The sequence below is a fragment of the Adelges cooleyi genome, unplaced genomic scaffold (genome assembly GCF_023614345.1).
Source record: "Adelges cooleyi isolate 19-005CV unplaced genomic scaffold, UGA_ACOO_1.1 ACOO_flye_CR_arks_rails_tigmint_CR_PRNA_30, whole genome shotgun sequence".
In the NCBI taxonomy this organism is placed as follows: domain Eukaryota; kingdom Metazoa; phylum Arthropoda; class Insecta; order Hemiptera; family Adelgidae; genus Adelges; species Adelges cooleyi.
The window spans coordinates 18299211-18323803 of NW_026095971.1; the positions used below are offsets into that span (position 1 = coordinate 18299211).

At 32.8% G+C, this 24593-nt stretch overlaps 2 protein-coding genes across 3 annotated transcripts; one reads left to right on the forward strand and one right to left on the reverse strand.

The window, feature by feature from the left end:
• Nucleotides 1-51: 51 nt before the first annotated feature.
• On the forward strand, nucleotides 52-8726 carry LOC126838592 (uncharacterized). The gene is made up of 4 exons (XM_050573126.1): nucleotides 52-338; nucleotides 5110-5176; nucleotides 6152-7075; nucleotides 7292-8726. Exons 2-4 carry the CDS (start codon nucleotides 5129-5131, stop codon nucleotides 8141-8143), a joined length of 1824 nt encoding a protein of 607 aa, XP_050429083.1. The 5' UTR covers nucleotides 52-338; nucleotides 5110-5128; the 3' UTR covers nucleotides 8144-8726.
• A 4899-nt stretch (nucleotides 8727-13625) lies between these two features.
• Nucleotides 13626-20055, reverse strand: LOC126838594 (uncharacterized). Of its 2 annotated transcripts, none has more exons than XM_050573129.1 (9): nucleotides 19742-20055; nucleotides 19645-19677; nucleotides 18767-18953; nucleotides 18633-18697; nucleotides 15230-15383; nucleotides 15104-15168; nucleotides 14530-14680; nucleotides 14290-14466; nucleotides 13626-13876 (listed from the first exon to the last, which is right to left on the reverse strand). In XM_050573129.1, the coding sequence occupies exons 1-9, from the start codon at nucleotides 19955-19957 to the stop codon at nucleotides 13818-13820; spliced, it is 1107 nt and encodes a 368-aa protein (XP_050429086.1). In that variant the 5' UTR covers nucleotides 19958-20055; the 3' UTR covers nucleotides 13626-13817. The 2 variants fall into 2 exon arrangements, with proteins under 2 accessions (XP_050429086.1, XP_050429085.1); XM_050573128.1 differs by having other exon boundaries at nucleotides 18633-18700; nucleotides 19742-20054.
• Nucleotides 20056-24593: the final 4538 nt, after the last annotated feature.

Consider the following 24593-nt stretch of genomic DNA (forward strand, 5'->3'; position numbering starts at 1 on the left):
AGAGGGGCACGGAAACACGTTGTCGCCGTTTCAATATCATCATCGGCCCCTGCAAAGCCACCGGAGTCTAAGAGATGGATGGATCTCATTGATCTTTTCTTGTTGCCGGCCACGAGTTCTCAATCACTAATCGTCTTGAAACCGTCGCGTCAACTAGTTCGGCCAAGTTCGTTGTAAAGATTTTGTGCATTTGTTTTTTTTTTGTTTTTTCAAAGCTCCTGCATCAGTCCAAATTGTTTTCAGCTTGTTATATCCTTAACATTAAACGAGTGCGGCTTTATTGTCTACTAAAAAACGGTGTACGGCTCTCAGCGCGTCAAGCTTGTAATCTCTTGAAGGTAAGATATTTTGTAACCGTTTAGCTGCATTACTCGGGTCTAGTTCAGCGCATTATCCGTTCGAAAATAACCGCGGATATCGATATTTATATATATTGCTAAGTATAGTGTAAGCACACTAATTCTAAAAAGTTTCCAAGAGCGTTTTGTTTTGCTTAACGTCACATGGTTAGAGCGCACTTACCTTTGGTTGGTTTCTAAGTTTAACGATTTAAAACATAAGTGTTTGGTAAATTATTGTAAAGTAATTTCGTATTGAACTTATGCAACAATATCGCCGTCCGTTCGGACATGATTTCTGTTAGTACTAGTATTTGGTTTTTGGTCGACAGTTACCTAACATTGATGAACACACATATGTCAGCGTAACGGGATCCAAAATCAAGTATATATATATATGTACACAGTAATAGCAAAATTGATATGCCCTTACACCGCCAATTAATTTTCGGAGATAACAATTCGAGACCACGTGCAACCTGTATATTTCAACCATGGACCGGTTAGGTCATAATATCGTTTATTGACATTTGAATATTTTGGTGAAGCCAACTGGGCCCACGTTTCTTTTAGCCAAAACTCAATCAACGTCAGTTACCTTCATCTTATTATCATGTGTATGACCCCCGACTGTACCGTTTGCAGTTACAACGAGCCACTAAAAAACATTTGAATGGATTTCGTCGGAACGAATGATTGTTGTATTTGTTTAAGTGTACGATAAAAAAAAATGTATAAAACTGGTTTGCGATACCATTTTTAACGATACTAATATATTATTATTTTGATTATTATGATAAGCACGTTTGTTAATGATCGTTTGAACCGACCGAAAAGCGTTAACGAACCGTCACAAGTGATAATGATCCAGCCGAGTTAATAGAAGCGACAAATAGTAAAAAATTGGTACATGTGTATTAATCTTAAATGTGAAAATTTAACAAAATTATAATATCTACACTCGTGTGCATTAGTAGAAGACGTTTATGATGGTATTTTTTTTTATTGCTCAACGCTGATGTTTGTGTGCATACGCCGCCAGTAACGGGTTGAAATTACAACTACAGACATATTATGTTTACTTGACATGGTCGTCGATTATGGCGTAGGTATAATATAGTATGTATGCATCATACACATTTATATAGGTATATTAGTAGTTTGTGCGAAAATCCAGCATTATATTGTGATAAGTCTGTGTTCGACAAATTTGAAAAGACCAAACGAGGCAACAGTGTATGCCATAGGGCGAATTGACGGTATTTATTGGCGATTAACAATTTCGGATGAAAAGATAATACATTATTGTGAAAGTACCTATACACATGTGTTAAGGCGTTTTAAACTGAATTTTTTCCATGGTTCGGTTTCCAAAAAAAAACCGGTTTAGATATTTTTCTGTTAATTTTTTTCGTGCTACACACACACATATATATTTATCTTTTTTTTTTACTATCAAACTCTCTAAGGGTGTAATGTGTATAACTGAGTAGTTACTCATGGTGTGTATCGTGGTAAATTATAATGATTATTATGGTGCTTTTTGTCTAATGACGGTGTAAACGATTGCTTGGGATATAGCGCACGAGTGAAGGCGTTTAAGACCTCAACGACACGCGTTAAGAAAAAACTAATCGACACCGTCCGTTATACTGTCGTGATGATAATTAGTATAGGTATAATAATCCAATTTAACCTTACAATACGGATATTACTCGACGGTTAAAAAGACTTTTTCGAGGACTTTGTCGACTTTTGTGGACGTCCGTTATTCTTCGGTCAAAAGTGAAAACGCACGCGGCGGCACGTTGAACTTTGAGGCTGCGACAATGAGACCAACGAGGAAAAAGAAAGCTGTTTAAAAACAAATATCGACGGTATTAATAATAATTCTAATCTCAACGGCATTACACATGCACAGGCACGTAAACCGGAGAGAAACAGACGCACAGAGAAAATGAGTGCGTGTGTACCTATGTGTATGCAGCGAAAATATAGTATAAATATTCTGTTGTATTGTACGGGACGGACAATAGGCGAGACGGTCTCGTTTCATAAGATTAAGTCGACGGCGCACTAGGTGTCGCTATTGTGTAAATATTGTATTTGCTGAGAAACCCAACAAAAACCGTACCTACTCGTGACACTCATATGATTCCGGTTGTCTCTGGGGAAACTTTATGCTGCGTTTAATCATTATTACACTCAAATCGGTCCGCGGTCGGTTTGAATGGACCATCGACGATTGGACTGTCATTGATCAGTACACGTTTGAACAGAATACTATGTACTTACACAACCGCGTTGGGTAATGAGTTATCATCGGTCGGATATTAGCTGTTTTCAATTATTATTATATCGTTTGATTTTGATTTTTTCAACGTCAAAGCGATAATCCGCGTTTGCAGATAATTACTATCGGCCGCCGAATCAAACTTTCAGATGTGTGTTTTTTGTAGGTCACGGCGGCGGCGGCGTCATGACCGACCACTACGGCGGTATATAATATTATTATCTTCCTCTCTACTTATATTGCCGCGGCGATGCCGGCAAGTGCAGTAAAAATCGATCGAAGAAGAAATTTGGCCTAGAAAATCCGGAGGTGGTCGAATAATCCGATAATTCGCCCGGACCACCGCCGGGCTTATAATAATATATTATAATAATCGTCCGATGGTGATTATAACGTACAAGCCGCATTTAAGCCACCCGTGTCTACTAATATATATTTATATATATATATTTATTTATTTATTATAACAAAAACCGATCGGCGGAAATGGCGATCAATGATCAATGGATCGATCACGGTTGCTCGATCAAGTCGAGGCGTTTGAACATAATTTTACAATTTACCGCACACATAAAAAACGTCCCACACACATACCCAAATACAAGGCCCGCGCACACGAGGGGAGGTTTGAGGGGGGGGGGGGTTAACCCCTCCGATAGTTTCAATCAATATTGCAATGTGAGCTATACTAATAAGTAATATTAATTATAAAAAAATGATCAACGTTATTTGAAATATTAATAAAACCATAAACGTGGTAGAGATTTCGAGATCATAATATATTATACAAGAAACATAATATTTAGTAAACTCCCCTCCCCCTCTGGTAAAATCCTGCTCGCGGGCCTCCCCTATAGACAACTGCAAAAACTGTTGTACGTTTTTTTTCTTTTCATATTAACGCTATAGTAGAGTAAGTGTAGTTAATAGCAGTAGTTGTCATATAGCGCAAGTGCAACACAGTAACCTAGTACTCCCGGACGGGTAAGACGGAGTGCCGGAGAGAGAGAAGAAAAAGCTGATACTTCGACTCATTTCTATTTTTTTTTCCTTGTACATTTTTCACAAGACGAACGTCGCTGCTGACCCACTCAGCATCGGTCAAAACCGGATTTCTTTTTAAGTTCCTTGGCCGGCGGCTCCACGGACCGGCAGCGCTATGCGGTAGTAAAAAAAAAATGGATAAAAAATCATTATTATCGAATTACGCGGCGGCCGATCGTTTCGAATGGTCCAAATCAGCCCGAAAAGCTATACATCACACACAGCTTGTACACACACACACACGCACACACACAATATTGTATAGTGTGAAAGTTTAACGACAGCGTACTTACGGGACCATTGTACACAGCTGCAGTATAATAATAATAAATAAAGTCGTTAAAAAAAAAATCTAACGCGCCGCCGCCTTGGGCCATGACGTGCTTTACCGGCAAAGACCGCGAACCGGCATTGTTGCTTTATAACGATCCTAATAAAAAATATATATATATGTATCGCTTAAAAAAGGCCAATAATTTACACAAGTCTGACAGTGTGTCACTAGTATCATAGTGAGTATGTGTTTGTTTATTCCTTAGGGTAGACAGGATATAAAAAAAAAAATATATATATATTATATACCTACTGCAGAACAAGTGGAACGCGGAGACGAATCGACGCGAAAACCGGAATCATCCGTCCGACCATTTCCTATTACTTATATCAATATAAGTATTATTATATACATACATGTGATATATCTATCTGCGGAAGACGAACGGCGCATACAACTATGCAGTCGAGATGGTTTATAATATGTTATATTTCTTTTTTATTCCGGAGCGGTCAAACGACCCACTAGACGGTCCACTTACTAAAATAATATACAATAAACAATATAATAATATACTTGCTCTCAAGTGTTAAGCTATAGTCACAACTGTAATGATCATGTAAACGACTCTTAAACGGCCGTACGTCCGGCAGTGGACCTATAAAAAATAATATCTATATCTTAACCAGTTTCGTTCACTTTCTACGATGTGAGGTGTTTTTCGACAGTAAATTCTAAATGTTTTCTTAACCTCGGAACCAAACAGACCCGTATGTACAAAAACCCATAAAACTGGACAAGTCATATTAATCTAAAATAAACACAATATTACTCTCTTCCCCGAAGGTCGAAGGTGGCTAAAAAGTTTACCTCCACGAGTACCATCCGAGTTTACTCGGCCATTCAATAATTTTGGTCCAAAACAAACATAATATATGTACATAACCGAGAATGAAACGACACGGTGATCATTTTCTTCGATTGATATCGATCATGATCCGGTACACTTAGGTCCAGTTCAATGTTCGGTAACACAACCATAAACTGCTTTGTCTCTATCCAATCTATCTTTGTTTTCGAAGATGTTTGGCTCTAAACTAATAATAACTTGTGTATAATACTGATTAAAAATTAATGAAAATGTATTTGTATTTTTACAGACTACCGAAAGACAACACAATGATACTGAGACTATTGCTTGTATCGTGTGCAGTGCTGGCGTGCAACGTAAGTAACAAAAATACAACTATATCATTACATTAAGGGTTCAAGCGTTCAAGTCTCCGCCGTTACACTATATACAGGATAATTTTATTATAGTACAGCACAAGCTGCGCGCCGTTGATCTAGTTAACAACGGCTAACGCGATACCGTATATGACATGTCCTACTGCAAGTCTCACTGACTTGCAGCTCACGCACCATAATAATGCATACCTATGGTCACTGGGTTTGTGGGCTTGTTATGGTTAAGTTGTCACCGTCGGGTCTATACCGTTATCGCGCCGTATCGCTTACACGGTTCGACGATGAACGTTTCATATCATTTCTATTATATGGTGTTTTCCGAAAATCCGATATTTCCTTCAAATTCACCGATACTGTTTTCTTTGTGGTATTTTACGTTTTGTGTTTTTTGCGAGGAAAAGGTCAAAGTATACATATATTATAGACATGCATTTCCGAGGACTTCATAACGTTGCAGAGTTTATCGACCATCCAGTTCAAGACGGCAATAACTCTATTTATAGATTTTATTGATAATTTAATACAGCAATAAGTAGGCTTGCTTCACTTTTGAATTGGACATGAAATAAAGAGCTCTCTAGTAATCAGTAATGTTTTTATTCCGTTCTTGATTGAAATTGTTTTAAAAAAAAAGAAAATTATAATGTAAATAAGTAATAACTGGATAGCCGGTATTATGATTCGTAGATCGTTAAATAAAAGACCCTATCCGTTGTCGGCTGATATGTTAACGAACCTACAAGTAATTTACATACGCCCTACCGGCTTATCAGTGTCTAGTTTATAGTTATCGTTATCTAGTCTATTCGGTTTATGTAATCTAAAAATAAAATCTCATTAATTATATAAAAAAAACGTTACTTGTGAGATTAAAAACACATTTGGAAGCTTACAAATAAAACATAATAGTTGCATAATTAAATGTAATAAAAAAAAACATTTTGAATATTTTAGATGGCCGAAGAAGTTGACGTGGTCGAAGCGGTTTCGGGCACACAACAAGCCATCGATGAACTCTTACAAGCCGACCAACAACACCAACCGGCAGCGGCTTCGGCTCAAAACCGGGAAGACGTGGAGACGCATAATCCGGACCAATTGGCTCTGGAAACGGGCGACATCGGCGACCAGGACACTTCCGGATCTATTGCCAAGCACAACTTCCTGAAGCCGCAAGCGGCTCCGTCCCGCGGCCACCCGTCATTAAGTCGCGGTCCGTCGCAGCTGCCGCCGCAGCCGCCGCCACCGTCCGGCAAGTACCACCACAGCGTATCGTACCACGGTCCGCAGCCACCTCCCCCGCCTCAGGTTCAACACGCGCCTCAGCCGCAACAACAGCAACAGCCACAGTCCGAAGCCATGGACAAGGTGTACTCGGCCGGTCCCGTTGGCAACGCGCTAGGCGATCCGTGGCCGACAAGCGCGTCCGCCGACATGCCCAAGATCGTGTCGCTGGACGTCAAGTGTGAGAAGAACTCGATGAAAGTGTTCCTGGGCTTCGACAAACCGTTCTTCGGCATCGTGTTCAGCAAGGGTCATTACAGCAACGGCAATTGCGTGCACCTACCCGCCGGCCTGGGCCGCACTTCTGTCAACTTCGAGATCAGTATACACGCGTGTGGCACAACCGGCAACACCGAAAACGGTTTGTACGGCTACGGCGCCGACTCTGGGTCTGGCACGTACTTCGAGAACATCGTCGTCGTCCAGTACGATCCACAAGTCCAAGAAGTCTGGGATCAAGCGCGAAAGCTCCGGTGCACGTGGCACGACCAATACGAAAAGTCGGTAACCTTTAGACCGTTCCCGGTGGACATGTTGGACGTGGTTCGCGCCGATTTCGCCGGAGACAACGTCGGCTGTTGGATGCAAATACAAGTAATTTCATTAGCATAATCAATTGTTTACACTTCAATTAAGCAGTAGGTGTTATTAATAAAAATAATTAATATTTCACTGAGGAAGGGCGTTGCTTGTAAGCAAAATATATCAAGCTAGCTGCTAATATTAATTATATTCCAATTTATTCCACTGCTACGTTAGGAATATTAATTTTTTCACAAGTTTTTACAAAATTTTTGCTCGATATTACAGGTGGGTAAAGGACCTTGGGCATCCGAAGTTTCTGGGCTAGTCAAGATAGGTCAGACAATGACCATGGTGTTAGCGATCAAGGACGACGACTCGAAATTCGACATGCTCGTCCGCAACTGTATGGCTCACGATGGCAAGAGGGCACCCATCCAATTGGTCGACCAGAAGGGATGCGTGACCCGCGGAAAACTCATGTCCCGGTTCACCAAGATCAAGAATTTCGGCGCCAGCGCTTCTGTGCTGTCGTACGCACACTTCCAGGCTTTCAAATTCCCCGACTCGATGGAAGTGCACTTCCAGTGTACCATTCAGATCTGCCGGTACCAGTGCCCGGACCAGTGTTCCGACTCAAACGCCATACTAAACGCTCAGCACGGCAACCTGTTGTCCGCGCATCATCCGGCCGTGCCTGAATACGGACCGCCTTCGCCTCCGTTGGACGTGTACGCCCGCGTCGGTTCCGCGGCCCACCCGCGCGACGAACGCAGATTCAGACAACGACACCGGAGGGCGGTCACCGATGAAGAAGAGGTCGGCGTCAACCGCATCATCAAAGTGGTGTCCACCGGCGACTTGACGTTCGCCCTGGAAGACTCCAACAACTCTACCACAATGGTGTTCCCCACGCGGACTGTCGACCCGTCTTCCATGATATGCATGACCACGGTGGGCTTCTCGGCCACGCTGGTCGTGCTGCTCGGCATTCTGTTGGTGTCCTGTCTGGTGTCCGCCTACCTGTGCCTGCGCATCAGGTCACTGCCGCAGAGACGGAAAAACGCTCAGGTCGCCCGCACCAATCCCACTCTGCAGGCCGTCCATAAAACGAAGGCCATGCACCAGGTGTTCACGTGAGTGCCGATCAACACCGTTTACCGGTAAACACCGACAGTTATTATATAAAAAGAGGTACACGCGCCCGCATTAAACCAAAGCCTTATTATGTCCCTACCAGAAAACGTCACATATGTGCGATGACGATTAAACGGTGTTATACACCGAGTTAAAATTAACCGTTTTTTTACAAAACACATAATAATAAAATCCGTACTTACCCGTTTAAACGAGAAACATTAGGCGTTTCTAATTCCAATTTATTTTTAATACTATTTTTATTATTCGATATTTAGCGCTTAAAAAAGCTATTCAACGAACCGGCACTCTTCTGTCGTTAACATAATTGTCCCTATATAATATTAATATAATCTCCATTTTTTTCATATATATTATATATATATATATATATCATCCTAACTCACCTCTCTCGTTTATTGCACCGTGGACATATTTGACGGCCACCATATAAAATCCATCCCGGCCTCTACAACGTCTCGTCTCGGTCTTTACGACTTTATCTATTATCATATTTTATTCGAATTTTATGTGCCAAAAAAAAAAACCGCGAGCCATTCACACGTTTACCCAATCTTAGAATAAATTATATTTGTTGTATTATTATGAATATTAACGAAAACGTTATGCAGTTAATTGAATGAAATTCGATCGGATTGCAAACAACATATTATTAGATATTATTTCAATATAGTCGTTGTAATACCCACCGAGCGCCAACGCTCAATTTATTTATTTATTGTCTTAAATTTAATTTAGGCTAACCTCCCCTGCTCTGCCCGGTTCTGTCCTGTCCTTATGTCTTGTGTTTTTTTGGACAAAGCATTTCTTTAAAGAAAACCCACGCCAATATAATTGCTCACTGTTTCGAACTCACGCTGTTCATTGGCCAACGACTAGCGTGACGTACATTGTACAGTTTTGTTGATTTATTATTTTTGTTTTATAGCCAACAAATTATAATAAGACATTATACTATAATATCTATATATATCGAGCGCTATAGTCAATGAACCGTATCATAATTATTATTTATTATATTATACATCGGAACAATTAATTTTTTTGTTTTTGAAAACGCCATACTTATATTTATTTTTTTAGTATTTAGATTATATAGTATTATTATTGCGCGAAGGAATGTCTAATTAGTAATTTTTTCTAAAAAGACATTTATTTTAACTTCAACAACTTTTGTGCGTTTGCCGTTTACATTACATAATATATCATTCAAATATAATATGAAATAATAATTATTATAATAAATTTAACCGAATTTAACAATCAACGCGCGTTTACGCTTAAACCAAAATATTACTATGATTTTACACCCACTTATGAGTTACCTTGTCACTTTTCTGTAACATTATTAATTATTACTACCTCGTTTGTAGTACCAATGAAATCGGCACATGCACATTAGTTGTTGACTTATTTATTTTCTTTATATTTATATAAATCTTATTTTAAGGTTTATCATTTTGGTTTGTACTATTTTTTTAAGTATATAAAATGTGATTTTTATTATCAAATAATATATATTTTTTTTTTGTTTTACCCGTAATATATTATTATTATTAATTAAATATTTTAATTCGAACTTTTATATTGTATTCAAAACGTTAATTTTTTTTTTAAATGTATAATAGTTTTAAGTATTTATTGTTAGCTATACGTGGTAATATTATTATTATTATTATTTATAATGCGTATCTGTGTGTTTTGTTCGTTTCGACAACAAAATATGATTTAGAACTGAATTAAATAAGGTTGTAAAAAAAAAAACAACAATCGTTTTTTTAATTGGTCATCCGTCGACGGTTTACACGGTACCATAACTACCGGGCACTCGGTAGTCCGAACAAAACAATGTGTCGTTATCGTTTTTAATGTCAATATACCCATGTCTTACCTCCTGCCTAAGTTAACATATAAACGGGCAAACGTTGTTCATCCGGTCCGTAGTAAATCACGGTTAGGTCCGCGGTTCCAATGCGGACGACGTCGATTCCAATAAAAAGTATATTATTATTATTATTATTATTATTATTATTATGTTGTGTATGTGTGTATGTGTATAATAATATTTACCTGGCAGCTATAACACACATGTATAAAATACCAACGGGTCGATCGGCCACCGGCTAAACCAGTCCCGGGAAGTAGGTGAATGGCATACTTTGGCGGATAAGTGAAACACTACAGCGCACTACTCACATGTGTCGGATGATCATGTTGATCACGATGATCACGTTGATGATGATGATGATAATTATAATAATAAACAATATTAGTACACGTACGAGATGTATTAAAATTATAATAGGAACCTGGAAGATACGCAAGTCGTTTAGGGGACAAGTATAATGTCTAACTGGCTAGGTTACCGCAGAAGGCCACGGTCCGGCTGGTCCACAGAAACGCTGAAATACAATTATGTTTCTCGGTTAATACTCGTGCACTTATTGTAATACTTATGGTTGTTATGAATAAATTAATGCGGATGAGCAGAGAACTCGATGAAAGTTCACTGTTTAAGTCACTTGAAAACTCCAAACGTTCGGTTCGACGACACAATATCTCCTCAAAGATTGCCATTTTACCCGTAAGATGTTTGGAATTATTGCAGATTATATTAATATAGTATACGTTAAAATGAGTTTAAAACGGTTTTCACTATTGGCCCCGCCGCAATGCCCGTTGTACGATCATCTTAATAACGTAGATAGGTTTCTATTGTATCGAAAGACACATCACACACACACAAGTCGTATAAACACATGTGAACGGACCGAATATCTTTGGAAAAAGCTATAAACCACGACCGGTGGTGAAACGATTTTCTTTTGAAAATATTCTACGGCAAACGCGAAAAACCACTTTCACTTACCGCCCGTGTAAGTAATTTATTTTTTCCTAAAAAGGTTGTTGGCCAATTTATTTATACACAGGAATAAATCCCGTTTCTTTTTATGCGATGACCGGCAATAATTATTATTTTCCGTCTACTGCAAACATAATCGTTGTTTTATTTATTATAAAGTCGTTCACCTTTGATGAAATTTACAACTAAAAATGTATTATAATTTATAATATATAAACCAATGATCGTATTCTGTATGCAAATGAATGAAATGACTTGTTTTGACGGCAATGCGTGTATTATTATTCGTAATAATAATATTATATATATATATATATATATATATATAATATATTCAATACCTAATTATTTGTCATCTGCGGCCAAAGCTTGTTAAAGTGGTTATTAAATTTAAAATACACATAATATCGCATTAACAAAACTAATAGTTCTACTTTGAACAGAATATTAATTTAAAAAAAAATAGTAAGTCTTAGATAACATCTCACAAGCGAGGGCGCATTTACATAGCAAGGCTGTGACTTGTGAGTTCAAGTTGGGTCACAAAATTAATTTAATTTGAATTTTTCAACTTAATTGATCGTTTTTGTTACATTAACCTGTGATTAAATAAAATTTGTTTGATGAGAAAAACATATATTTTTCAGCTTAAAACGAGATATAACATTTTTCGGAAGCTTCTTTTGTTTTATTTCACCGATTCGACCGTAATTCTAGGACTCGAGATCTGAAGGTACTAACTGAAGGTAGATCTAAAATTACAATTTTCAATCTGCATTATTGTTTTTCTTGTACCCAGAACTCGCTTTTATTTGCATTATTTGTTACATTATTGTTGTTATAAAAAACAGTACCCTGCTAATATTATGTCGCATGTAAACCCGTTCTGGAGATGTTCGGCAGCCAAAGATTTTAGCAATAACAGCAATATATTATTATTATAATTTGTCTAGTGCGCTTCTTTACGATTCGTCCGTTCATAGTTATTATTATATTTAGAAAGTTTTAATTTATAGTTTTTAAAAATTGCACGCTTCCCATCTTGGCCGCGTTACCCATCGATTAATACAGTAAATATAATATAATATCGATTCCCGTAGGAAATAATGTCTCAATAATAATACGAATACTTGCATATTATAATGATAAAACTCACATTTTTTATTTTTATTAAATCAGGTCAACGTTTCTCTAAAATATCTTGTACAGTGTAGAGCGCTTCTCCACGATAATAACAACAGTAATGATGATCTATATTTATCAAGAGTAAACAGAGAGTTATAACATCACCGGAGTCATATTAATATTATGTTTATGAAGCGATGGTAATAGACGACCGGGACCTATATATTCGAGGGCCTGCTGCCGGTGCTTGCCGTGAAAAGACATGGTTTGCATACACTCTGTGCAGCACTTAAACTATAATAATTCCAAACAGCAATCTGATCTGGATAGGATATCACGATCTCGGTAAACATGTTAAAAATGTGTTCTTTCGTGTTGTTGGCTAAACGTGAAACAGCTTATCAAAGTACTCACGCCTTGCCGAAAATCATCAGAGTCCGTGTGAAATGTCATTTTGTGTAAACAGAAGATTCAACTAAAATATTGAAAAAATACAAATGTCTATTTGAATGTACACATATTATGTAATTTTTGTACCTTGGGATAAGTAATTCTATTAAATGTTTGTAATATTACATTTTAAATACTGTACGTGTACAGTTATATTATTTTGTGCGTAACATTTTCATAAACATATATGACGAATTTAGTTGATACTTGGTTTACACGAGTTTATTTTTAACAAAATCTATTGCATAAAACTATATAAAAATAAGGCTGCGTAGTAAAAATCGGGACCTTTTTATAGAGGTCAAAATCACGTGCGAATCGTTTGAACTGTATACCCAATGTTAAAGCAACTTTGTAAAAGACAAAAACTTACAGAAAAAACCTCTACCTAACCTAATATAGTATAATGAAAAAAAGAAAAAAAAAGAAATAGCAATACTGCTAGTTATCACAGAGGAATAGTATGCAATCAGATTAGGGTTTTCCACGAGATGTCCAAATGGAAGAAGAGATATAACAAGTTTCTTATGGTAATTATTCTGAAGGAGTACTAGATCAGATGTCTTGTCTTAGGGGCAGTGAACTAAGATGGGCTTTGGCATGTATGGGGGTCAGAAGGTCCCATTGGGTTGGCTACAAGATGAAAATTGGACAAAAAACGGCCAAAAAGACGGCCCTGACAACGATGTACATGCTTAAATCTATTTTGTGATAGGGTCACCAAAACATTTGTTACTGTAGGAAGTAGACGGCGAATTACAATTGGTAAATAATAGGTAAGGGTTGAGGAATTTGGTAGTTGCAGCAATGAACCTAATAATAAAAATAATAATAATAACTTTATTTTAGGTGTCATTATAAACTTTTTGAATTATTTATATAATATAAGGTAATAAGGCGAAGGAAAGGATTAATTAGTATGCATAGATGTGTACGGGTACTAATCTAAACCTAAATAGTAGGATATTAAAGTTAAAAATTTGTAGCTTTTTCAGGTAACTTTTATATTAGTTTAATTTTAGGCGATAAGGTAACAAAATAGATTTATTAGTGTATCATGGAAAAATAGAAAAATATACAAACATATATTTTATGACATGTGCGTTACATTAATTATTAAATCTTTAGCAGTTATACAAATTTATTAAACAATCTATTGATTATTGACAACTGTTTATTTCTATTGAAATGTATCTATTAAATTATCTTCATATGTAATTAATATTTTCGTAACCATTTTCGTATATTATTTGGGTTTTTTCTTGGTACTGTAAAATCTGAAACAAATATACATATTTAAAATATGTTTTCGTTTTTCAAACAACAAATAATTATTAAAAACTATACAAATTAGTTGGTATTCAAAACGTTTATATTTTTAATGAAATATGATTAATTACTATTTAATTGTTATAATTATGTCTTCATCCATTATGTCGTACATTGGTTTTAAACCTAAATCTTTTTCGTTTGAAATCTCCCCCTTCTATTTAAATATTGAAAATAAAAAATCATTCTTTAGGTTTTTTTACTAGCTATATTCCATTAAGTTTATTTAATTTGAATTTAGCCACCTTATATTAAATAAAAATATATATACTAAAGGTAAAAACGACAAAGACATAATATAAATAAAATGTACAAACAAAAAAATAAAAAATTACATAGAATTGGCAAAATAATAATATACCTTTAAAATTTAATAGAGGTTTCCCTGTAGGATTTATCTCACGCATGTGTTTCTTTTTAAGATTCAGGCCTTGCAATACTTTAGTAATTCTCGCGAGTTTTGTTGGTTTAATGCGTAACATAGAGATGGGTTCAATGCACATTGTCATATATTCACCGAAATCAATGAGATTGTCACCTGAAAAAAATTAAATGCTAATCAATAACAATTTCCACTACAATGTTGTTCTTAATTATTTGCCGTTTAAATCTCGTGGCGTGAACATATTGTCGGTAGAAGCCTTAGTCGTGGATGGTTCTATCTCCTTGAAAAACGTATACAGCTCATCACGGGTAATAACGCCATCTTTGTTCCTATCTATTGCAAGAAACGACTCGAGCATATCGTCCGCCTAAAAGTTTAAAGTAACACATTATGTTATAATATGTATTAAAACACAAAATGGGTATTCATTATTCTATTAAATTTAATTTTTACGCGAATCTACTATATATAATACTACATACTTAAGTGTTAAAATATTCAGTCAGGTTATACAATTATAAATAAAATATTAAAAGCACAATTCATCAAGTGAATGAAAAACTTGACGTCGTATATAAATGAAACATTTTCTAAAAATTATTAATTAATCGATATTAATACGGAATAAAATTTGAAAAATTATCTTTTTTATTATCTTACAAGAACATTTTATATAATTAATAATATTTTAAAAGATTTTTGTTGCAAATTTTTCAAGGACTTGAATATAATCTTCCCACCTGTTGTTATGATTAATCATACTGGTAAAGTAAAAATTATAACTACTAACCTCTGCCGAGGCCTCAAACATTTCTTCTATTTCCACGAATAAAGTCTCTTCAATTGGAAAATTTACTGTAAACAGTTTGTGATAATTTAAAAACAAAATTCAACAGGTAATTAATTTTTCTATTACCTTCTGGACTAATGAGATTAAATATTTCAAAACGTTCTGCCTCAATATTGAACAGATACCCAAGTTGAGCATTTTTCGCTATTTTCTCTAGGTATGTAGTTTTCGAAATAGGCGCATTTGTATTGAAGTTTTCTTCCCTCTCTGAATTATCTTTCTAAATCAATATTAGAAGCGCATATTATGTTAATTTAATAATGACATTTTTTGATAAGTCTTATATACAAAAAATATTTACAGGATGATTCATTAAGGATAATTCACATCAATTTTGTAGTTTTTTCTATTTGACACTCATTTAGAGTTTATGTATTTTACAATATTAGACAGCACTCAAATTTGTTTTTTTTTAAATCTATCACTTTTTGAAACTTAAATGTCGAATTTTATACTTAGTTAATTTTTTTAATTAGGAATAATTTTAGGAACATTATGCCTGGTTAATAACTAGTATTGGATAGTTACAAGAGTTGTAATGCTTTAAATTTCTTTATCCTTATCTTTCCTTCTCTTAATTTACTACATCGATACAAAACAAATTTCTCAGAATAGCTCTCAAAGCCCCATGGTATATGCGAAACACACAACTCCACAACGACACTGGAATACCATACCTAACCACATGGATAAATGAACAATTTAAAAAATTTCATTCGAAACTAAACACAATAGAAGGAGCCCTTCACTTCAAAATTGGGAAAAGAACCAAAAACCGCCGACTAAAGCCACGTCTCCCACAAGATATCTTACTACCTCCAGAATCATCATCGTCATCTTCATCATCGGTATCATCAGATTAATGACCTAATTAAAACAACTCATAATTTATGTACAATTTGCTAAATTAAAATAATTATAAATTATTTTATTACTCTATTATGCCTACCTAATTATGTAACTTAATTAATATATTGTAAAAACAAGATTATGTTGAAACAATTAAAAAAAATATATAATAAAAAAAAAAAAAAAAAATGTACTACATAAAAATGATACTTAAGTTTTTTAAAGGCTATTCCCCGTTAATAATAAAAATGGCATTCGTTCAAATATAAAATCGTCAATGATCACAAGTTGCCATTTTTAGATATATTGGTAAACGGAAAATATGTTGGCACTTACGGGACGTATCAGTTATCATGGTCTAACAAGATTAAGGTGAATTCGACTGAAAACAGTAAATTTAGTCATAACTTTTATAATAATGGAAATAAAGAGCCAGGATTATTAAAACATGTCGAGTTCAGTCATTTACATAAACTGTGTACATTTGAGGTATCTACGTTCAATAAATAAAAAATTAATTCATAATGAATCTGAATCACTACCAAAATGTAATCAGTTCGTCTAGATAACCAAAAGAACACAATGATAATGTTTTTGAGAAAAAATTGAATACGCATCTTCGCTATTAATATGGGATTGGCACAAACGAATACCATAGCTAAAAAATGTTTGATATTTTTTATTATACATTCTTAATAGGTAGTCCAGTAAAATTAGGAAAAAGAATGAAACTAATTAGTTCTGATAATTAGTTTTTGATATTAGATGTACAGTTATAGTGCCGCCGCAGTTATCAACAACGCTGGGGCTTACAGTAATGTATACATAATTAAAAAACCTGTATCCTATGTAAAACTGTATAAGGTCTTTAATTTTTATAATGGGTCAATTTTACGTATAACCAACAGTTTTAGCTAAAAAATAAAATTTAAAAAAAATTGTTTTTAATTAAATTTTTTTTTCTTCAAAAAGTTGTACTTACGGCTATTTGGTGATATATAAAGTCTAAAACTTAGCATATTCCTATGGTAGATTTAACGGCCTTTAATTTTTATACTTTACACTTTAACCGTCAGTCTAGCGGTTATCGAGTTATAAAAAGAAACGGAAAAGGAGTCGTGCCATCCCTTTTTAAGGGATGGAGGGCTAGGCATAAGAGGTAGGCTTGGGGACTTTTAGTATGTTGATCAATATGGTATGGGCTGTTTGTGTACCAAAATTCAGCTTTCGCGGAATTGGTTCCATTCTTTTCCGTTTTTTTGTCTAATTTTATATTTATGGATATATCTATGAATATTCGATGGATTATTCGAATATTTGTTCCGATTTTTCGAATATTCGAATACTTTATTTTCTTTGCAGATTAATTAGATTAAAAAAAATAATAATTAAGAGACAACTAAGGTGTCCTTGATCTATTTTAAATAATTTTTTAACAAAATAAATATAATTATAACGAATTATTCTTTTGACAAAATAAATATTATTACTTATTACAACAAATATAATTTTAACAATTTATATAGATGTATAATTACAAAAAAAAACATAAATTTGACAAAATATTCGAAAATTCGAATATCCGAATTATTTCATTACAATTCGAATATTTGAATTATTTTCATACGAATAGTATTATTCGAATAATAGAAAAATTCGATTCGAGGTCTCAGCTCTACTGAAAACTGCCAACTTTAATGACTCACAACACATATGCGCCTGAACAAAAATTTTCCAAATTTGTGCAACACTTATATTTATTGGAAATATACACAGTTTACACAACTGTTCAATTAATTCCTTAGAAAATCTGCATTAAAATACTATATTATAGATCTAGAAAAACTGTGCAACAATGTGGTTAAGTATTATAAAACAATAAAATATTTAAACAAATCCAAAACAGTGTGAGTCTGCACATATTCGTTTAGGCACATTTGTGTTGTGGGTCATTACAGTAGGCAGATTTCAGTAAACCGCCCATGTTTTTTGAAACCATAAATGAATATTAAAAAAATTTGGTTCAAAGATGATATGGACCATAAGACAAAACTTAAATTTAATATAAGCAAAATTCTTTTTTTCAAATGTTTTTTTCCCAAAAAAAGTATTTTAAAAATATTTTTTGTAAATAAATGATCTATATAGAATAAATAAAAAAATTCAAACATTTTTTTACTATAGTCACACATTAGGAGATTTCACCAGAACTGACCCACACATCAACGGACAGAATGCCAAGTTGTTTCATTTTTTATTAAAACACAAAATATGGTCTTAGTCTTAAGGCGATATTCGAAATAATAATTGTTTTCAGGGAGCCGTAGCTTCCACTCTGAGGAAGCAAAAGCGAAAAATTACACATTGACCGACTGAAAATTCTAGAATGCTATGTGTCAGTGAACCGACCATTAAATATTTTGAGCTAATTATTCTCAACTTAAAATGTTAGTTAGATATTTACGTTATCTTTAAAAAGTCCGTAGACCTTCCAGGGACTTGTACACATTGGGTATTTACACAGTAATATATATACAATTTTTTGGCGTCAAAAGGAAAAACTACAAAAATCAAAAATGAATCACCCTCTATGGTAACATTAATAAAACTGAACAAATACCTTTTTTGACACAACAGCTATTATCGGTGACATTTTTATTAAATGTTCCACTCTTATTTCTCGTTCTTCTGAAAATAATTACGGCAAATTTTGAATGATTTTTTCGTTGAAAATAGTTTTATTTTCAATATTACTCTTCAAATTAATTAAATGTAAGTATGTCTTTAAATTGCGAATGGTGATAAATCCCCTGAACTCTTCGTATATAAGTTTCTGTAGTTCCTCTGGAGACAAAAAACCTTTTTCTCCGTTGTCGTAGTTGTTAAACATCTGTTCCCATTGCAAATTGGTTTGCATATTATCCAATTTTGGATTTGGAAACTAGAAAATTATGTACAAATAAATTTATAGGAATTGTTTTATCAAGAAAGGAAATATGTCGAGTTGAAAAGTTTTATACTTTAAAATCATTTGAAAAATCCGAAAACATTATATTTTGCACTAGAAACTTCTTCTAGCTGCTAACTATTATTTATTACTGATTAAAATAAAATACAATTTCATATATTAAGATATTTGAATCAGCGTTGTGTTTCATCTATGATCTCTGATTATTCAAAATATTTATAAAAATAAATATTCGAGTAATTGTAGAAAAAATTATTTGAATAATCTCAAAAATATTTTAAATGATTTTCAAAATAATTGTTCGAATTATTTAAAAAATATTATTTAAATAGTTTTTAAGTTTTTTTTCAATTAATTATATTTTAAAACATTATTTCGTTTAAAAATTGTATACACTACATTTAGAACACATAAAAAAACAGTATATTATATTATATGAAGACATTTTTTTATTCAAATAACTTTTTATTCGAGTATAAATTGTAAAATAATTATTCGAATAACGTTTTATTCGTATGAAAATTTGCAAAACTCTGCTTAAAATAGTCTTAACAATCTCCATCGAAAATATGTTACCGTCTATATTTTATTGTATTCGTTTTTTGTGTTATTTTGTTCATGTATATTATAAGCTTTTAAATATTTCTGAATTTTAGATACATACCGCAGTACTCGAAGAAGCTTCATCCTCTGCCAGCTAATAATAAATTGTAAAAAAAATATTTTTTATACTTCATACATTTAAATATTAAGTTACATACCATACTCAGAGAAGATTCCACTACTGGTTGTGTTAACTCATCAGATGTCTCTTCCATTTCTTCTGAATCATCTTCAAGTCTTTCTCCTGGTACCTCTACTGGTCTGTCTGCTATTATATCACTGGTATCTTCTATTATCTCTTCTTTACCTGCAGTACTACTTTTTTCTATAAAACACACAACACACACAAGTACTATGATATTTTTTGAAAACATTGTAGTTCAAAATATGTACGTGGCTTGTACGAGACCCGCTAGAAAATAAAAATTTGTTTTTTGTAATTTTTCGTTTCGGTTTGTAGCTTTATAATGATTCACATACATTTGTGCTTTGGATCTATTTATTTACATACGTCATTGGAAAATATTAACATTATTATTTGTACAAATTGTATCAACATGATACAATTCTTAAAGGGAATTTATATTTATTTAAAATATAAGTACTTACATGGTAACGACAAATTTTAAGAACCCATTCTTGACTATAAAAATTATATTAATTACATATGTCCTTATACGGATGGCGGGTAAAATATATTATTAAGCAAAGCTGTGGCTTCTCGTACTAGCCGGCTGGGCGAACCCACAACTTGGCGCCTCCTGACAAAGAGTTAACATTTTTAATTGTTTTTCAAATACGACGCTAAATAAAAAATGTCAATAAATTATTATGAATAAGTAAAAATTCATATTGTTAAAAATATACTATTGTTATACATTTTCTATACGATGAAATTAAATGTATAATATTAAGTCATAATTATTTTAAATGTTTACATTAGGACAATTTAATAGAATAATACTGTATCTTAATGAACAAAATAGTTATTCGGTGTATGAATATTTGAACACCAGGGTCATAAAATAAAATAGTTCAAACATTCAAACGGGAACCTATGCAAACAACAAAATAAAATACTAAAAACAAATATTCGATTAACAAAAAACGGTAAAAGACGAGTCATAGTGACTTTTTGTACCTTGTCTCAGTGTGGATGAGTAATTGCAATAACGTATTTTTTTTTTTTTATAACGTTTTTATGAACTCACAATTTTGTTTGTCGTTCCGGGTGGAATCTTGCAACTCAAATTTCGAGCACTTCCCGATTAGCTATCCGGCTGAAACTTTCAGGGTAGTTCACAATTCGATGACAATGCATTATTAATCAACAAGAGGTTGAAAATTCCACCTCTAAGGGGGATAAAATGGGCTCGATTTCTTGTCCGTCGTTCCGGTTGGAATCTTGCAATTCAAAAAGACTTATTTCTCATCCCCCCGCAAAAATTATGCGTGGTGCGTTTGGGCGTGAACGGTGCTCAGATATAGCGGTACCAGATTCAAACCCGTTCCCATCATTACACTTTTTTGCATTTACTTACAACTTTTATGATAATTTATATAGTAATTACAACTTAATTTCAACTTTTATGATAATTTATACAGTAATAAATCTAAAATTATAAGCTTTTAAATTGATTACTAATTCTTATGATAATCCTTCTGACCATGCAGCCTTTTCTATAACATGTTATAAACTTTTTATAACATTGTACATTTAAATATATAGATACCTACATACGAAAACAAAAAAGGACAAAATAACTGAAGTATATTAAAAAATTAATTTAAAAATAACGTTTTTATGCGTCTTAAAAAGTATAAAATAACCCTCCGGGGTCTTGATAACCAAATAGGACAGGTGAACTGGAAAAACGTTGGGTGCATCTTTACTACTTCACACGTCTGAATATATAATAACATTCTCTTCTCATTAGTAACTCATTAATAACCTTAACTCATAATTCATGCACAATCATCTTTTCTCTTCTAAATAAAATAATACTTAATGACATGTCATGTAAAATTGACCACCACATTACTTTAAATGTTAAGCAAGTAGGTAGTTAACAAAAAAATTGAAGCAACCTACATAAAACAAACTTTGAAGAGAATAGCAATTAAGTCTTTTCAATTTGCAATCAAATTTAAGGCAAGTGGCACGGAAATCCATTAAATTTCATTTCCGATAAAAAGTCATACTATCACTTTCTGGTCCATTCGGTTAGAGAGACAGCATTATGGGAGACAACTTAATGCATTAGCATGAAAGTTTAGGTTTTAATATCTAAGTAGAAACATGCGCCCCACGTTTTTCTAATTCATTTGTTTTATTTGGTTATCAAGACCCCCGGAGGGTTATTTTATACTTTTTAAGGCGCATAAAAACGTTATTTTTAGATTAATTTTGTAATCTACTTTATTATATACCATGTGTGCAGATATATTATTTTGCGCGTATCATTTTAATAACCTGTTATATTATCAATATACTTAGTTTACACGAGTGTATGTATAAACACTCGATTGAAAATGATGATGTAAAACTATCTGTTGGTATAATCTAGAAGCCCAGTGACACTTGGATTTATTTCACCTGACTTAAAACAATTGGTATAGCCAGGATTTTTTTTTCAGGATACGGTTAATTACGGCTTAACAAATTTTGATCAAATTCAATAAACAATCAAGGTTTTTACAAAATGTATTGAACATATCAAAAAACAATTTTCCATAACTTTTATAGCTGATAAAATAATATTAAAAACCCTTAACCATAAAAATTATTTACTCTCCGCGTATATACGTACGCGAAATACGTCGTATACGAGGAGAGAATATAATTTTTATGGTTAAGGGTTTTTAATATTATTTTATTACATATAACCATAAGCTGCTTAAGTTTTTTTCTAGGTTTTATAGCTGTGTATATATGCACAGCTATGGCCTACAAATAATAAAATTACAAGAACAAAGTACACAACTAAAGTATGGAATTAAAGTTGAAAATAACAACTGCTGTGACTCTACTACAATAACAAGTTCTTCGGAAAATAATATTTTAAACAGCTAAAGCCTATGTGATATAAAAAAACCAATAACGAACAAAAAACAACTGAATATTTTACTTAAAACGTATATAAGTTCTAAACTGAGCGATAATATAATTATGCAAAACAAAAAGATTACACGGGAAAAATATTTAAAATTTTGAAAAGAAATAAAAATTTGTATTAAGTAATTTATTTAATATTAAGAGAGGACTTTATTTCCATTTTTAAAACAATGTTAATATTTTTATATACAAAAAAAAATTTACATTAGATCCATAAAATCCATTATTTTCATTATAAGTTTTAAATAACGAATAAATTGATTTTAAATAATATCCAGTTAGATACGTTTTGGAGTAAAAATATTAAATATAATATTTCTTTCTTTTACAAAAGCGTTCACCAGAGACATTAACCTTCCATAAGTTATGCCTGCCCCCTTTTGGCATGCGTCTATTAAATACTCTATTAGATGATTCAGATGTCTTGCGCGACGAATTGTGTGACGCTTTTTAACCTATTTATAATTGCTCAAGATGTTTTACTATATAAATTATGTAATCTGCATCGCTGAACACCGTTAAATAATTGATTTTAAACAAATATCGAAATAATGCTACTTGACGTAAAAGGTATAAACATGAATTTAACTTCTGATTCGGGTTGAATTAAAAAACAACTTTAGTCAGTAATCCAATTTATTGACGACAAATCTTTCACTTAACACAGTATTATAATACTGTATCCGTTACTATCTATGTACTAGAAAAGTCAAAAGGATAATAGGTATTTAAGATATTTAACCAATTCAACTTAGCTTTAGAATAGTTTGAAAATCCAAAATTAAAATAAATAAATAAATTACAATAATATTACTTATACACCCACAGTAAACGCCATTGTTAGGCTTTAGGAAAAAAACTAAGGTATCTGTATTAAAAATATAGGCTCATATTATGTTAAATTTAGAAGCTCGATCAGACTATTTTTCACGAATTTGTAACAAATAAAATTTAAAGATGAAAAACTTGTAATTTTTTTTTTTGTGGGGGAGGGGGTGGCTTAAAAGTGAAGAAAACTCCATTTTCATGTTCTTAAGTTGATAAAAAACCATTTAAAAACAATCATGACTGATAAGCTATATAAGTTTTGTTGGTAGTGTTTTATATATAATTTTTTTGTTTTTTATTTATTTGTATAATTATGTTTTACTTAATTATGACCATTTCATTTTTTTTGTTTATACATTTTTAATTTATAATAATACATATGTTATACAGGGTGATTCTTTTATCATAAACCCCTCAATATCTCATAGGGTTTAATAAGAAATTAAAATTGTTTTTTCATATTGTTTTTATACAATGTGATCTCAATTTTTCGCAATTTTTTTTGTTTTTATTCCCCTCCCAACTTAGTTTTTTTGAAAGCAACTTTTGAAACTTAAATGGTAACGTATATATTTTATTAACTTTTATATTGAGAATAATGTACTAAACATTTTGACTGGTCGATAACCAGTTTCGGATGACTATTTTTAAAATTATAAGAGTTTTAATTTGTTTGTTATGAAGGACCTATAAACAATGTATGATAAAAATTTCAAACATTTTTGAAGTATAGACGCACACCCATTACGTGGTTTCACGTAGAATGACCCATTGTTATAATATATTATATTTATATAATATTTATATATGTCACACCTAGGGTGTGCACAATGGACCTGTAGGTCTGAGTGCATTGGCCCATTCTAGGCCCACCCGTTAACTAACTAAAACTAAAACTATGTCACAGCTAAAAATAATTCTATTATATCTCTATATAACTCTATTAATAGTACATTTTTTTTCTATACAATCAAATTAAATGTATAATATTAAGTAATAATTTGAAATGTTTACATTGGGATAATTTAACAGAATTATATTTTATTGTATAATTTCGTATGGTACAT